This window comes from Ursus maritimus, unplaced genomic scaffold (assembly GCF_017311325.1).
Source record: "Ursus maritimus isolate PB19 unplaced genomic scaffold, ASM1731132v1 scaffold_5, whole genome shotgun sequence".
NCBI lineage: Eukaryota > Metazoa > Chordata > Mammalia > Carnivora > Ursidae > Ursus > Ursus maritimus.
Window position 1 is genome coordinate 35,964,237 of NW_024426663.1, and position 16,543 is coordinate 35,980,779.

General features: G+C 42.8%; 1 protein-coding gene across 2 annotated transcripts in view; it reads right to left on the reverse strand.

The window, feature by feature from the left end:
- The window catches only part of PIK3R1 (phosphoinositide-3-kinase regulatory subunit 1), an 82,458-nt gene that overhangs the window by 26,633 nt on the left and 39,282 nt on the right, over positions 1 to 16,543 (reverse strand). The window contains exon 3 of one of the 2 annotated variants that reach the window (XM_040622212.1): positions 386 to 478. The exons of the other annotated variant lie outside the window; for it this stretch is intronic. Within the exon in view, the coding sequence (XP_040478146.1) occupies positions 386 to 478 (93 nt within the window). The remainder of the gene's footprint in view (positions 1 to 385; positions 479 to 16,543) is intronic. 2 annotated transcript variants of the gene reach the window in all.

Sequence of the window (16,543 nt, forward strand, 5' to 3'; positions counted from 1 at the left end):
TGAGCTTGCTGCCAGAAAGACGTTCCAGTTTCCATCCCCTATCTATTCTAGATGTGTACCAAATATTCTTGGAAGTGAACTCCTACTATTAATCTTAGCTGGCATGTCAATAATTTTGGCAAAGTCATCTGGCCACTAAAGAGCAAGTTAATTATATTTATTAAATTATGGAGAATTTAATAGTTTCCATACAGTAAGTACACGTTAATATGGAGTTAGAAATCAGACCAAGGTTATTTCCCCGCTACACAGCAACAAAGAGCTATCTGTGTCTAGCACAAGTAGCAAGAAACTAATGAATGTGCAACAGACAAATGTAAATTACAACACCCGTGAAATAAGAATATAACAAGGTACCGGAGGAGCCCCTCTACCAGTTGATTACCTTTCTTTTCAATGGCTTCCACTAGCTTCACAAGAAGAGGCGGAGCAATGTCGGGAGGGGCAAACTGCTCTGCAAGATCTGGAAGGGCCAAAGCTGCAAATAAACAAAATCTTACGATTATGTCTAATTGGGGTAATCAAATGCATGAGACAACAAGGAAGAGAATTTAAATACAAAACAATTTAGTTCTGACACTGGCAAACTCAGGCCTGAGCAAGACCGAGCCCGGTGCTGGGCCCTGCCCTTCAGAAGGATCCTCTCTGGCCATCTTCCAGCTACACCTCTTCCTGCACTTTAAGGTTTGGGGGCCCAGTGGACAGGCCTGCTTCTCCCCTGTGACACACTCAGAATACTTAGCTAGAATCCAGGAATTCCCTGCCCAACTGGCCTCTCAGGGCCTCGGACCCAGGTCCATCCTCCCCAGGGCAGACTTCCCTTGGGGGTTGCCCCTGGGCCTGAGGCGCCTGGCTGGGGTGGGGTGGGCGGGGCTCAGGGGAGGAGGAATTTGGATGAGCTGAGCCGCAGCAGTGCCAGGCAAAGCCCGCGTGGGTGGGTGGTCCACTAAGGGGCAGAACTTGGAACCCGAGAAACCTAAATTCAATTCATTATGAAGGAATAACTGTCCAGGTAGGAGGATGGGGCAGATTTTACTGAACAGTTCATTAACAGGAGTTATAACTTCAGAATATTTAGACACAAGCACTTGGAAATGATCACTGGCCCCGTGACGTTCACATTAAGCCCCTGTGTACCTGCCACCCAAGCCTCTGTTTGCTGACATGTGTTTTGGTCAATGAGTATCTTAAGAGATGTGATGCTTTCACCAACAGTTTTTCCATGCTTTCTCTCCGTGTTTTACTGACTGCAATGATACAAGAAGAAATGGATGACACACAAAGAATGGCCTTCACCAGTACATTTATAACTGTAGTCTCACTCCAAAAATACACGAAACCATTTCAAGTAAAAATATTCATCTCATAATACACCAGAAGAGGGAGCTAAATATATTCACCTCACTTTTCTCAAACTGCAAAATACATCTAAAGGATAGTCTATATGAAACTGTCTACAGGTGTGACCTTTTCATTAGCCACCAACACGTAACTTTTTCAACACTTAAGGTTCATTACTGTGCACTCTTATCTAGGAATTGTTCATATAATTTCAGAAAGATTAAATATTGAATTTTGTTTCAGTGAGATTTTAGTGGTACGATTCAAGGCATTTATTATGTTAAGATTTCGAAGGAAGCCCATCTTCCTAATACTAAAAGTCAGCACAGAAAAAGAGATTCATGATACAAAAGTCAACCTCAGAGAATGAAGTATGATTTGTATCACTTTACAAACCCTAAACCCTAAGTCTAAGAGCCTTCTACACTGCAGTATGCCCCGGCAGAGACAGACACATGTGACCTTGCCACCTAACTCAACTGGCCATTCAGGTCCCCAGGATAAAAGGAGAAGAGCTAGATGAGGGAAGAAAATCCCACAGCAGCACTGTCCACTAGAACTTTCTGTGATGACAGAAAAGCTCTGTTTGCTGTGCTATCCAAAAAAGCAGTGACTAGCCAACTAGCCACATGTGGCTACAGAGCACCTGAAATGTAGCCATGCAGCCGAGCAAAGGAATTTTCTTTTATTGATTTAAACTGAAACAGCTATATGCGCTAGTGGCCACAGTATTATAGAGCACAGTCCTACAGCCTGAGCGAGGACAGATTCTGTCAAGAGCAAACGAAAGAGCTGGCTCCGTGCTACCAAGACCCCTCCATAAAGCCATCCAAGGGGACAGAGCTTCCGGACATCAGGCTCATCGGCATCTGAGCTCAGGACATGCAAAGTCTGTCACAGCTTCCCGGGTGACTCTGTCCAGCTGCAACATCACCGGAACACAGTATGGACTTCATAAAGGAGGGACAGACACTCCAACTAACTTTCTAGATAGTCACGACACAGGGAGCTGAGTGGGAACGCCGTCTCCCCTGTGTTCCCCATCCCCGCCTGAGCCTATGGAGCACCTGGACAACTTGCTGGGAAGACAGATTCCCAGGGATGACCACAAACCCCCAGAATCGGAAAATCCAGGAATGGAGCTAGTCATCCATTCTGGGTTAGTACTAAGTTTTAGGACATGCTATTATGATAAGCAAATTCAGGTGGGTAACACCCTGAAAAAAAAAAAAAAAACCAGCAATGACATCCCCATCCCCCCATGTCTAAATGTCATAATGGGAATATATTTGAAAAGCACTGAAAATAAAAATGTCTTGCAAGTTTCATGTAGTCTATTTCACTAAAAGCATTGTAAAATAAGAAAGGATCAACTGCAAATGAAAGAGCATACCACTGCATTTCCTCTGATAAACTATAAACTACTTCCTTTTGCCTCAGAAGATGATCAGCTCACAAAAATGTCCTCCCCCATAAATGCCTTCTACAAGTGAGCAAGCTGATATGTATCATCCTATCCGCATATGTGACAGAAGAAAACAAGGGCAGAGAAATATTAATTAGAATTCACTGTAGTGTCTCCCCTTAGCCTTCTCAAACTTACAGGTCTTACTTAGCACACGCCAAGATACAAAAAGCTAAAGATTAACTAGTAAATACACAGTCCCACATGGCCACGCAAAAATCATCCAACTACCATGCCCTGTTCCTCTGTCCCCGTCCCCAGAAATTACTCAGACCTTTTTTTTTTTTAACTAAAAAAAAAAAATCTTTAAAGTTGGCAACTGAAAATAGTATTACTTAATAAAGGGTTATCTCCTTCCAGAATCTTATCAACACCATCATTTCTGCAGGCAAATTCGAAAGTTAAATTAACTGATAATTAAAGATTTCACCTAATTGCGATTGAAATATGCACCCAGCAGTTGTTTTATGACTGGGTTGGCAAATACTACACAGAAAAGGGTTTCCATCTCTCTGTTTGTTCCCTTTGGCTTGAAGAAGAAAAAAGAAAAAAAGTAAAACCTTCTTTCTTTAGTCCTTTCAATGTCTCTGTGGCAAAAAAATGGTAGTTTACCTTCAGTATCCTGAACTACAAAATACCACGTTATTTCACTCAAAAACGGTTACATCAAGGGGCACCTGGGTGGCTCAGTCAGTTAAGTGTCCCATTCTTGATCTCAGGATTGTGAGATTGAGCCCCACCTCAGGCTCCGCACTGGGCATGGAGCCTACTTGGGATTCATTCTCTCTCTCTCTCTAAAAAAACAAATAAACTGTTACATCTAGTGTTGGAAAAGCACTGTGACAGCCATCAGGTCCCTACAGCAACAGCGGAACTTCTCTCACAGAGCACACGAGAATACGAAGAAGACAGCCAGATGTACTTACAGAGGGTACAGGTACTCTTCTTGTAATAGGTCTAGTGAATTTCCCACTGAGTTTTTAATATTGATAAAAGCTGTATTACTCAAATGTCTGGATCATTACAGCTGACTAAGGTTTTGCAATGGGAGTTTTTTAAGAAGAAAAGTTTTATAAGGAGAGACCTTATTTTTTAAATAACAATTCGGGGATTTTCTATTCTCTAGTATAAAATCTGTGATTCAATACATTTCCCCTTTCAAATATTTAAACACAGGGAATATGAAGCCCTACCCAAGAAGTCTTTAAAGTTCACATTTTCTACTTCAGGCAACAGGATCAATCAACATCAAAAGCCTAAAAAGTATTCTAAAGCAAAATATTAATTATTTCAACAATCCTAAAATCAACTATTCCTCTAATTTTATTAAGTACACAAGGCCAATAATTTCCTATTCCATTACATCCCATTTTAAGAAATTCCGAAAGGAAATTACAATTGCTAGGCACTACCAAATTTGGCAAGTTGTTCTTTGAAAGGTCCATGATAAAGCACCCATATCATATACTTCAATAAACTAAAACAGTGGAATTAAAAAAAAAATACAGGATATACAGATCATATATGGTGGCTATCAAAGAAAACACAAAATGACACAGTATGTTCCCCATGAAGTTTATATATAAATTCTTACTGGGTTTCATCTTTCAGACAAATTTTTATACCTGAACGAGGAATGCTTTTTGGCTGAAGCCTGCTATAGCCAGTGTGAATGCCTGAAGAGCCAAGTCCACTCTTCAGAACCTGGATGAATACACAGATTTGCCTACTACAGTCCAACACCAGTTTCTGTTCCTTTTTTTAAGTATTTATTTATTTGAAAGAAGAGGGAGAGGGAGAAGAGGAGGGACACAGGGAGAGGGAGAAGGAGAGAAGCAGACTCCCCACTGAGCCCAGAGCCCGACAAGGGGCTCCACGCAAGGCCTGTTCCCACCACCCTGAGATCATGACCTGAGCTGAAATCAAGAGTTGGACGCTTAACCGAATGAGCCATCCGGGCGCCCCTGTCCAACATCAGTTTTTTACTTAGTGGGATCCGTTTTCATAAAAAGACATCAGTATCACTTAAGGAGAAAGAAGGCAAGAAAGAACAGCAGAAGGGTCAAGAAGTGGTGAAGCCAAGACATATATTGTTTCAAAAGAGGAAGCAGTCTTCAACACTGATAGGAACACCAATGAATCAATGAATTAGGTGTTCCTGGTTGCAGAAAGAATTTTTGATGACACATCAGATGCTGCGTTTTCCATTAGTTCTATTTTTCTACCTTAACCCTGGCGACAACCAATCACATGGAACAGGAGAGAGCCTTCTCTCCAAACTCAGACCCTTCCCAAACCACAAACACGGACAGGCCTGAACAGTCCTGGGGCACCAGTGGTGTGTGGGAGACAGCGGCATTCCTCACATTAAACGGTGCCAACACCGCTACAAAGTGCAAGATGAAACCAGCACACAGCTGCACCTTTTGGAGGCAGTCCCCATAAAAAAAGATATTTCAGAGTCAGTGCCTGGCAGAGACGAATGGAAAGTTTAAGCTGAAATTCTGGACTCCAGAGACGGCCCGAGCCAAGTATCTCATTACCGATGGAAGTAGCTTGGAAGTACATGAAAAATTGCCACTTACCTTTTAAAATGTCATACAAATACACAGAAAAGAAAGCGTATATGCAAGGCGTGGGTCAGTATTAAATCAAGATGTTTGTTGATGAACTGTTGCTGAATCAAAACTTTCTGTCCGAAACAACCTCTCTCATTATTTCAAATGAAAAACGTACATTCTGGTGGGCAAAAATCTAACAGATCCCAATACTTGTCTGAAATAAACTGTATAAGCACATTCATACCTATGTCCATAATGGTTAATATCCTGACAGTTACACATCTTAAGCTCTCCTGGCAAAACCCCAACAAATACTGGCTAAGGATGGTATGGCTAAAAAACTAAAACAAAGCCAAAAACCAGGATGGGTTCCTTCACTTTGGGACACACCTGTTCAATCAGCAGTAGGTGCAATTATTAAAAGCACACACTTACAGCCAAAGAGACCTGGGATTTACTCTTGGTTTTGCTAGTTACTGAGTGTACTCTTGGACATGTTAATTAACTTGAACCTCAGTTTCTTCATCTGCAAAATGGGAATAATTATGAATGCAATAGGGATTAAATGAATAATACAGATAAACATGGTAGGCATAGTGTCCAGTACGTAGAATGCACAAACTAATGGGTAGCTGTTATGAATTTACAATTATTTATGTAACCTTTTTCAGTATTATAGATTTTTAATTGTAATAGCAAATTTTAAGACCAGAAAGTACTATAATGGAGACCAAAGGAGTTTTCAGTACACTTTTTTAGACATTATTTGTTTATTTATTTGAGAGAGAGAGCAGGAGCCAGTGGGGGGGTGGGGAGGAACAAAGGGAGAGGGAGAAGCAGACTCCCACAGAGCAGGAACCCTATGCAGGGCTCCATCCTGGGATCATACTTGATCAGAAGGCAGCTGCTTAACTGACTGAACCACCCAGGCGTCCCTCAATACATTTTTTAAGGTGGCACGCTTAGAGGGTGCACATTTCCATCTTGCCTTTCATTGTAACATATAAACACAATTATCTTTTCAGAAGTCATACCTAAAATACCACATTATTTTCAATATATTGCACTTTTTCCCTATAAAAACTAATCTATTTGAGTTATACTAGTTTTCTGAATGTGAAAGAAAAATGAAGTTGGAATGATACTGAACTTGGTGGAAACAAGTACTTTTTTTGAGAAGGGAGGAGAAAAAATATGGGGAAAAAAACGGAGTAGAGTCCCTGTGGAAATAAATCTTCAGCCGTAACTACATTATGTTCAGAGATAACTAGTCAGAGGGAATTAAAAGACATGTCAACAGATTTAAATAGGAAGTTTGCAAATCTTTTCAGTCACCCTAAACTAATTAGTCTTTAATATCTTTATCTTCTCCCACTTATCCCTTCTGCTTCACAGCTTAGGAACAAATGAAAGGGATCTGAGATCTCTGCCCATTTCGTTTTATTTCTAGACCACAGCCTAGTATAGGAAACAAACAGCGGGCAAAGATCTTATTAAGCATAAGCAGACATTACAGCTGTGCTTTGGATGGCCTCAGCTAGAACCTCAGAGTTGAAAGATCACTGACGGGCGAGACTATACTTCACCTTCGACAGGCTAGACTAATTAATTGTGATTGTTACTGCCCCAACTGGAGTCTGATTTAAAGATCACAATTTACAGTGTACAGCAAAAAATTAAAATGCTGAGCAGGAGGTAAGTGAGGAAGAAAGAGACTCCCCTTTTTGCACCCCACAAAATAACTTATAGGTGAGTCCCTGGGACTTAGGGGGCTAGCGATTTATAAGGGAAGTGGGTCTTTTGGTCTGTTGGCTTAGAAAGATTTCATGTGAAACGTGACTGAAAAGCCCCAAAAGGGAAGGAAAGAAGAGAAAAATCATGGGACACAGCACAGCGGGTGCCTGACCGTTTGTCGAATGAATACCGACCGCTGCACATCAGTTAGGAGCCACACCCCCACACTAAGACATGCTTTCAGTTTTTATTCCTAGCAGTCCAAAGATTACCGTCCCCTTGTTACCCCGACTCAAAAGGCGAGGAAGTTGAGCCTTATGGAAGTTAGTCATTGCTTCAAGGTCGCAAAGCTTGTGAACAGCGTCCTGAAGTTTGGCTTGTACCTGTTCTTCTCCCCCTGAGCCGACAAGTTCCAGTAAGGAAAGAAACCTGTGAGAAGTCTGCCAGAATTTCCTCCGGTTTCCCTAGTTTAAAGGGAAACTATGACAATGGTGTTGTGTAACACACAAATATTTGATGCTCCATCCCACCAGCGAGCAGCCAGGGTGCTCTCCGGAGGCTCAAGTGCAGCTACCTGGTAACGTTAGCTCCTGCACTTCCCCCAAGTACAAGGCAGCACCTAGTCCCTTACCACCAAATGGACTCTAGGACACAAACTGAGGGCCTCAGAGGGGAGGGGGGTGGGGACTGGGATAGGCTGGTGATGGGTAGTAAGGAGGGCACGTATTGCATGGTGCGCTGGGTGTTATACGCAACTGATGAATCATGGAGCATTGCATCAAAAACCAGGGATGTACCGTATGGTGACTAACATAACAAAATAAAAAATTATTATTAAAAAAAAATCTTTTTCCATGCAGATCATTAACACCATAAAGAGAAAGCAATGAGAACCCCTTCAGGAACAAGAGGGAGGCAGGGGCTCCCAGGAACCCGCAGAGGCACTCGCTTCTCTCCCACTGGTCTCTGATAACACATTTCACAAACATATAAAAATATCATGTTAAAAATGCTTCAGAGTAATAAACAGGGTCTTCCAATGTAACCCAAGAAGCCCCTAGCTCTCGAGAATTAAAGATCCACTGGATTGGGAAGGCACAGAAGTGAGACAGAAACTGGAGACACGTGACTGGTGCCATGGGAGCATCTGGATCTCGGCTGGCCCCTCACTACGTGACTGACAGCAGGACGCTGAAGGACCCAGGAGCAAGTGCCAGAAGAGGGAGGGACTGCTAAAGAGGCAGATTCGCCCACCTGGGCGGACCCGGCTTCTTCACAAAGCCTGGATGGAAATCAGAAAAGAACTACCAGATTCCATTCTAGTAACTAGAGAGAGAGCTGGGCTTTTTCACTGACATTTTAAAACATACCCCAAAAGTTGACGGAATTGTACAGTGAATGCCCATATGTTCTCATCCTAGATTCTACAAGCCCCGTTTATCCGTTTCGTCCATCAATCCATCTTACTTTTGGTGACGTATTTCAAAGTAGGCTGTAGAAATCGGTTGCTGTGGACTGAACTGCTTCATGCACACCACCCCCCCCAGTCCCTACGATGAAGCTTTAACTTCCATTATGACAGTACGTGGAGACAGGATTTTTGAGAGGTAATTAAGTTTAACTGAAGTCATGAGGATGGGGCCATCACGATGGAATGAGTGTCCTTCTAAGACTCTAGAAAGCTTTCCATTTCTCTCTCTGCCACGTGAGTGCAGGAACAGAGGGCGACTTTGTGTAAGCCAGGGAAGAGCCCTCACTAGAACCCAACCTTGCTGGCTCCTGGACCTCAGACGTCTGGCCACGTGAACTGGGATGAACAAATAAATGCCCCCTGTTTAAGCCACTCCGCCTATGGTATTTTGTCATAGCAGCCCAAGGCGACCAAAACGTCAATACACTACACGTAAAGAAAGCAAAGGAACTGCGAGTCTAGAAAAAAAATCAATGTCAAGTACAATTCTACGGGGACTTAGCAAACACCTTCTGAGCATCAGCATATTCACAAGGGCAGTGCTTTCTAAACTTTACTGTGCATATTAATAACCTGATTGGGATCTGGGGCGGCCAGAAGATTCTGCACATCCAGCAAGCGCCTAGGTGAGGCCCATGTTGCTGGTCCCGGGAACACACTTTGAGTAGCAAGGACTGAGGCTGAGCCCACCAGTCACAGAAGGAAAACCCAGATCACCGTGGGGGAGAGAATCCCAACAGTTAACCGGCATACTTCACACTTGTTCCCGAAATGCCCTGAGCTTCAGGGGCTGGTCTTACACCAGATCCCAGAAGCCCAATATCTAAGCACGTGTCGTGCAGATGGCGAGACTGACTCGGAGGGTCTAGCTATCAAATCGAATCAGCTCTGATATCATACCTAGTTAGAACCCGAAAGAGAGAGATGAGCAGCGGAGGCCCTCACCTCTGTGCACCTGTGTACGGCTGGGTGCGGGGAGAGGGGTCACGTGGGCCACAACTCGTTAAGTCGTTAAGTTCAGGCTGATGATTGGCACCCAGTTCCCCTGACATCCACAACAAAGCTCTTCCGCACTGGCCATATTCAAGAGGACACAGCTGTTTACACTGTGCTAGGAGAGGAACAGAATATATTACTACTACCCCCACTGCAAGGACTGCCACTACTACCACCGGCACGACGACACTGCTGCTTCTACTACTGCTACTTCTCACGTATTAAATGCTTGGTACTGGAAACCGTGCTCAGTGCTTCCTGTGCCTCATCTCATTTCACCCGTGCAACCTTGTGAAATATTCTAATTATCCCCATTTTACAGATAAAAAAAAAATGTGGCTAAGAAGAGTTAAGCATATTAGCCCAAGTCCTGCCAGCAGTAAGTGGGAAAGGAATGGTCTTATAGAACAGACCGACTTCCAAGCCAGCAGTAATCACTCCATGAATCTCAGGTGCCTCCTGAGGCAGATGCACCCCAGGACTCCACCCGGGGGGTCACAAAGCCAGGAGACGAGGGTAAAGATCGAAAAGCACTTGGCAAGAAGAGACCCCCCCCAACCCAGTAACAACCCTTAGTGACAAGAGGTACACCGGGCCAGCTTCTCCCCATCACCTCTGCTTTATCAGGACTGAACCCCTGCTAGTCCACTCAGCCAGGCTAAATATTTTGAGGGCAGCATTTATTAAATATTTTCTCATAAGGCTAAACTAAGCACATTCTTCCCCAAGGATGTAATGGGTTTTATTCAGCTAAATATAGTTGGCTAGCTTATCACTTTTAGCAAGGTACAAATGGACTATTCTAGTTAATCATCAGGTGGAGAAAGAGCCCAGGAAATAATTGACAAATGCATGTATGTTGTAACTTCTATTACCAAGGATTCCAAAATGAAATCTTCGTAAGATACACTTAATAGGCATATGAAAGGAGTTAAAGTGCTCATGATCAGAGAGAGAAAATGAAAAGGATGACCTGTCTACGGGATTGGGAAGAAAAAGAAAATAAAGCAAAAAAAGGCAAGGGGCCAGAAAATAATGAAGAGAAAATTCCCCATCAGAGACTGCAGAAAAATTACATAAGAAAATGAGTAGTCAGACCTTTTTTTCAACGAAAAACATTAAAAAAAAGTCACTGGTATGTGAAACTAAACTATCCATTTACAATAAAGAAATTGTTAGCAACTGCCAGCAATTTTAAGATAAAAGTACACACAACCCTTAATAATTGTGTGAGGAATCAGAATAAAAAAATAAAAATGAAGCAAAATGCTTTCACTACCTCAGACAAACGTGATTAATTCTGGGGGGCTATTAAGTTTCCCTATCTCACAATATACTATAATTACTGGTGAAATGAGCAAGAGATTATTCACCTTTCAGCTACAGAAATTCATGCACTTATACCGGTTGCAATTTTCCTTTTAAGGATAACAATTTTAGAAGGGTCAATTTAGGCAGCAGTTGGACCCTATCATTAAATTCTCAAAAAAGCCAGGGTAATACATAGTACTATGCCATAGACGCTTATTTTTGCCAGACCCATCTACCTTGTTTTAAATATACAGAAGGCCCTACAGATAGAACAAAAGCAAAATATAAAATACATATCAATTACAGAAAGAAGTCTGACCATATTCCCACAAAGATTCTCAGAAATAAGCTTAAAAACAACAACAACATACAGATGAGTGATCTCTTTGGAGTGGGCGTATTTTCTCATTGAATAAAAGTCAGCAGGGGAAAAGTGGCTATGTCAAACAGGCTAGAGTAAACCGGTCAAAGAAGAGGAGTGAAGTCAAAAATTAAGGTGGACCCAGCAACAGAACTATTCAATCAGTAATTTGAACCAACACCTGAGATTCTTGACAGTCCTCTGCGTCAGTCTGAAGATGTCACGCTGCTAGAACTTCCCCCGGGTAAGCAGGGATGTCAGGACAATGTGGGTCACCTGTTACGGAAATGCTGTGATGCTGTTCATGGAGAAGTGCCCCCGGGGGACGCCCTCACTGACCGCTGGGCAGCGGGCCTCTCTGCATTCCAGTCTCCGAGCCACCTCGTCCTAGCAAAGGTGACAGCCTGTGCTCTGCCCCTCTCCTGCACCACTTCTGCCTTCGGCTGATAGTGAAGCGATAGGGCCTGAACCACGGGAGGGAGTTTTGTACATTTTGTTCTATCAGATTAGGCCTCAGTAACTTTATGAATTATGAGCTGTCAACTTCTTTTTCATCTGCTATAGAATACGCTTCTTAGAAATCAGGACTATAAATAAAACAACAGATGTTTTTTGCTGGCTTCAACAGGAGCTTGGGTCATTTTTTTTTTAAAAGGGGCTAGAAGTTAAGTGAATTAATCCAAAAGAATGTACTAGGTTTCCCCCTGTTGGTCACTTTTTGCATTATTCCACTGAAGTCACAGATTCATTTTACTCCAAAAAACGCTTTTTGGGGCCATTGTATGTAACCTCCAGAAGAAACTAGAAAGGGCTTTATAACACAGTGCATTCTTTCTGTGACTTCTATTTGAAACAAAACAAAACAAAACAAAACAAAACTATTAAATGCCTTACTTATGCTTGTTACTGGATGACACCAAAAACAATCGAAAAGCCACTGTTCAGCGGCAGACAAGAGGTGAGGACATGAGTTCTGGATGGCTCTGTCGGTGACAGGTTGGGAACTTTGAGGAAAACATTTAATACCTCTGGGCCTTCCCCTGAATATCAGTGATGTGATAAGGTTTAGCTAAATAATTCTAAAATAACTTCTAGTTCTTAAAATCGTAATTGGAAAATAAAAGTCGAGGAAATCACAGGGTCACCATAAAACCACTGAGTGACATTTCAACATGAATTACTTTAAAAATAACCCTATTCTCTTTAGCCATTATGTTGTTACACTGCATAGCTGACAAAAATCACAGGAAGGCACCCAGGAGAGGGCTGGCCAAAAAAAGTTACTTCAAATGGGGGGGGGGGGGAATCATTTGAATGAATTAAAAGAAAGCAAAAATGGCAAAATTTAATCATATTTCATTGGGCTACCTTAACCTATAATTTCTGACAAGGGGTGGGGAAACTTTTTGAGGTCATCTTTTCATGTGAGATACAAACTTTCACTTTGTCAGCACGAACACATTCAAAAAAACTAAAACATTTCTCCAATTTCTGTCTGTATGTGGCTCTAACAGAAGACAACTTACTGCATGTCCTTGCATGGATTCTGAAGTCATGACAGCTACAAATCAGAGAATGCAATCTCTACTCAGTTTCTACAGATCATGATTTGGAGGAATGGGGGTGGAGATCAAGAAACTGAGAGCAACATAAAAGTCAGGCCAAGGGAAGGAAGGAGGGAGAGCGGAGGGTGAGCAGTCACTGGCCTAGATACTGCTCGAATCGGCTGGCTTACTTCCATGAGTCATGCTACCAGCCTTGTAAAGGACATCGGTCTTATTCTGTGTGTCGGAAAGACTGAGAGGTTAGGTGACTCCAACAAGATCACTCGATCAGGGTCAGACAGAGCAGACACCAACAACCCACGTCGTCTGAATCCAAGGGCCCTGCTCTTTCCACTTCACCTTCGATTTTTCCTACGGGTAGTTACTTCTCCTGTTCTCCTTCTCCTGAGTTTCCAAATTAAGTTGCTTGTAAATGCAGCCCCTTTTAACATTTTGATATTTCTGACCAACACATGCTGGGCTCTAAGAGACAGGAGGGAGGGTCCGTGCAAAAGTGGCTCACGATCTATGCAGTCAGTTGAGTACAAATGTCTGTGACTGAACAGGTAAAGGGGTTAATGATACTCAGAGGAAAGTGCTCTGTTCCCCAAAATCTAGATCTTTGTAAGTTTATCCACTTCCTTCTGAGAGGACTTGGCCTTCAGTCTTTCAGAAAATGATACATTCTCAAACATGTGGTAGTAAGAAACAATCCCAAACCAAACAAGATCCGAATACACCAAGGGCTTCCCATCACATCTGAGGCTCTCGTTACCAATATGCTAATAATAATGGGTAACACTTACCATGCACTTAGTACGCGCCAGGTACTGCGCTAAGTTGCTTTAATGAAATTATCCCATCATGGGGCAGGTTCTACCCATACAGTTCATCTCCATTTTACAGAGGGGAACTGAGGCTCAGAGATGGTGGGTGATTTGTCCAGGCTCACACAGCAGTCAGAGCCAGGACTTAACTGACAGAGGTGATCTAGTTTAGACGTAAAGGTTCCTCCCCTCCAAGGGATCCTTATTTACCAATGGAGTGGTATCTCACTGAGTTCCTTTAGGGCATACAGTTTCATCTTTTTTGGGTACAGGCCAGTCCACTACTCTGGCAGCTGGAACTGCCTAGAGCCAGACAAAGTTAGAAAAAGAAGAGTTTTCTAGGTCAAGAGCAGATGTGGAAAGTAGAGAGCTCAAGAATAGCGGCTCTGTTCCTTGACTAGCCCATTTCTCTAGTTACGGTCTTTTTCCAATTCTCTAACATTCTACAGGATGTTGGGCATATCTGATCTACGCCTGCTAAGTGAGGGCAGAACTTGCCAGTCGTGGTGACAACCCACCCTCTCAAATCCTTGAAAACCACAGTGTGATACCAACCACTTCCATGGTCCTGTGTTCTACCAGATGATCATTCATTTTGGAAGAAACTACACAGATATACATGAAAAGAAACCCACCATAATTAACGGAAACGGTCACCAAGTAGAATGTATACCAGAAATTCAGAGATAGAATGACTTTTAATACTCTGTAATGATGGGGTCCAGATATAAGCCATACATGTAATTGAAAATTTTCTAGTAGCCGCATTACTAGTAAAAATAAACAGGAGAAAATGTAATCTTTCATTTAACCCTATTTATCCAAAATATGATCATTTCAACATATAATCAATATAGACGTTACTATTGGGAGACTTTACATTCTTTATTTCCTCTTTTACACTCCCAGCACATCTCCATTCGGACGAGCCACACTTCAACGGCTCAGTGTGACTGTGCCATGTGACTGGGGAAATGTACTGGGCAGCGCAGCGCCAGAAGACACGGCCTTCAGTTCTCCTCAGCGTGCGCGCTCTGCTGACTGCAGCTGACAAAAGTGCCATTATCAGGGAAAGGCTGCCACAGACCAGCTATGAGACAATCCACGGTCCATGGAGGTTCACGTCTTGACAGAACTAGCCTCAATAATGTCATTTGTAAGATCAGTGATCATAACATGTCCACTATTGGCCACAAGACAAATGACCATAAAAGGGGTGGAGGGACAGTGATGTCTACTGAGTCTTGAGGCAGCAGGAGCCGCCTGAGGGTGCTTGCTTTCTGATACGACGGTCCAAGGCTATGGATTTTTAAAGCCCTACACCTTCAAATTCAGGGTCTTGAATATGCCCCTTTCCAAAACATGCCATTTAATGAATCCATTCTTATAAAAACTTGGAAACTCTTTTTGCTCAACTGTGCCGGTAACAATATTAAGTGCATTTTGGGCTAAACTCCTGCTACAAAGGCAGCATGACAAAGGGCCGCAGACAAGGCTGGAGCGCGACATCTCGTCCTGTTAAATACCGTCTGTCTCCTAATAGATGCCCGTGCTACCTGCTCCCAGTCCCAAAACTGGACTCTTCCCAAGCACATGTAATGTGAACCTTAAACCCAGCTCCTAATTGATGCTTCTATGAAAAAGAGCTTCACAGCTCAAATTTCTGATTCCATTTTGGACCAGAAGAAAAACTCTCTCCTTTAAAAAGTCAAAGCTGATAATGTTTTTCCGAAATGTAAAATGTTTTACAAGTGGTAGAAACTAGTTCCCAGCTCAGATTCTAGGATAACATTACAAAACCCTAAAAGGTACTAAATCAAATATTATTTCGGCAAGGCAACAAGAACGTAGATTTACAGCATGCTCCTCAGACCTCTGGGCTCTTTCTGGGAGCGGGCCCGAGTCTGAAGGCAGTGGGGTTACCGTGCCCGAATTTCAAAGGAGATGTTTAAAAGAGCCTGCCCTTATCAGACACTTGGCATCTTGAGAGAGTTTATCAAGGTAACACAGCTTTCAACGTGTGGACTTTAATGGTTTTAGCCCTTGACTATGCAGGTCAGACCTCGGTTCCAGGTGCTACCTGATGATGATACGCAGGAAACTGGCTCTTGGGAGGAAGTGCATGGGCTGTAAAGTGCGTCCACACTGTGCACTGAACAGCTAAAGGAAGGCTAATTTTAGATGTGAACCAGCACTTCAACAAGGGGGCTAAGATCGCCAAGAGAACGGCAGCCTTGGAAGGTCACTCATAGAACGTGTCCTAAACCCATTTTACCACGATACAGAGGATGTGATCCATGAATATATGTTGACTGAATGCACTGATAAACAAGTCCACTTCTCCCAAATTGTCCAAGAATTCTTGGTCTAAGAGAACAACTTGAAGATGAGATCTAGGACAGACTATTACCCATGTGAGATTCTTAATTAAGAGATCTTAATTAAGTGTAATGTAAATGAAAGAACAATCACTTTAGAAGTACTGTGACCTGGGTTCAAAAGATACTTCGGTTTCTTTTCCCCTCAGCGGTGAAGTGTCTCCAGAGCAGACCTCTAGAGCAGGAATATTCATTACTGCACCTTGTGCTTTGTGGGGTGCCTGACACAGGGAAGTTTTTTCATGAACAGTGGTTGGGACTTCTCTAACTTGAGTCTTTCTGGACCTTTGTTTTCTTGGACATAAGCTACATAGACTGGGTTATCATTTCTAAGAACTATTCAAGTGCTCTATGAATTTTATGAATCGAACTTGCTGTTCGAAAATTATTGAGCAAGGGGCACCTGGGTGGCTCAGTTGGTTAAGCAGTAGACTCTTGACTTGGCTCAGGTTATGATCTCAGGGTCCTGAGATCGAGCCCCAAGTCAGGCTCTGCACCAAAGCCTTCGTAAGATTCTTTCTCCCTCTGCCCCTCCCCTCTCACCACCCCCCCCC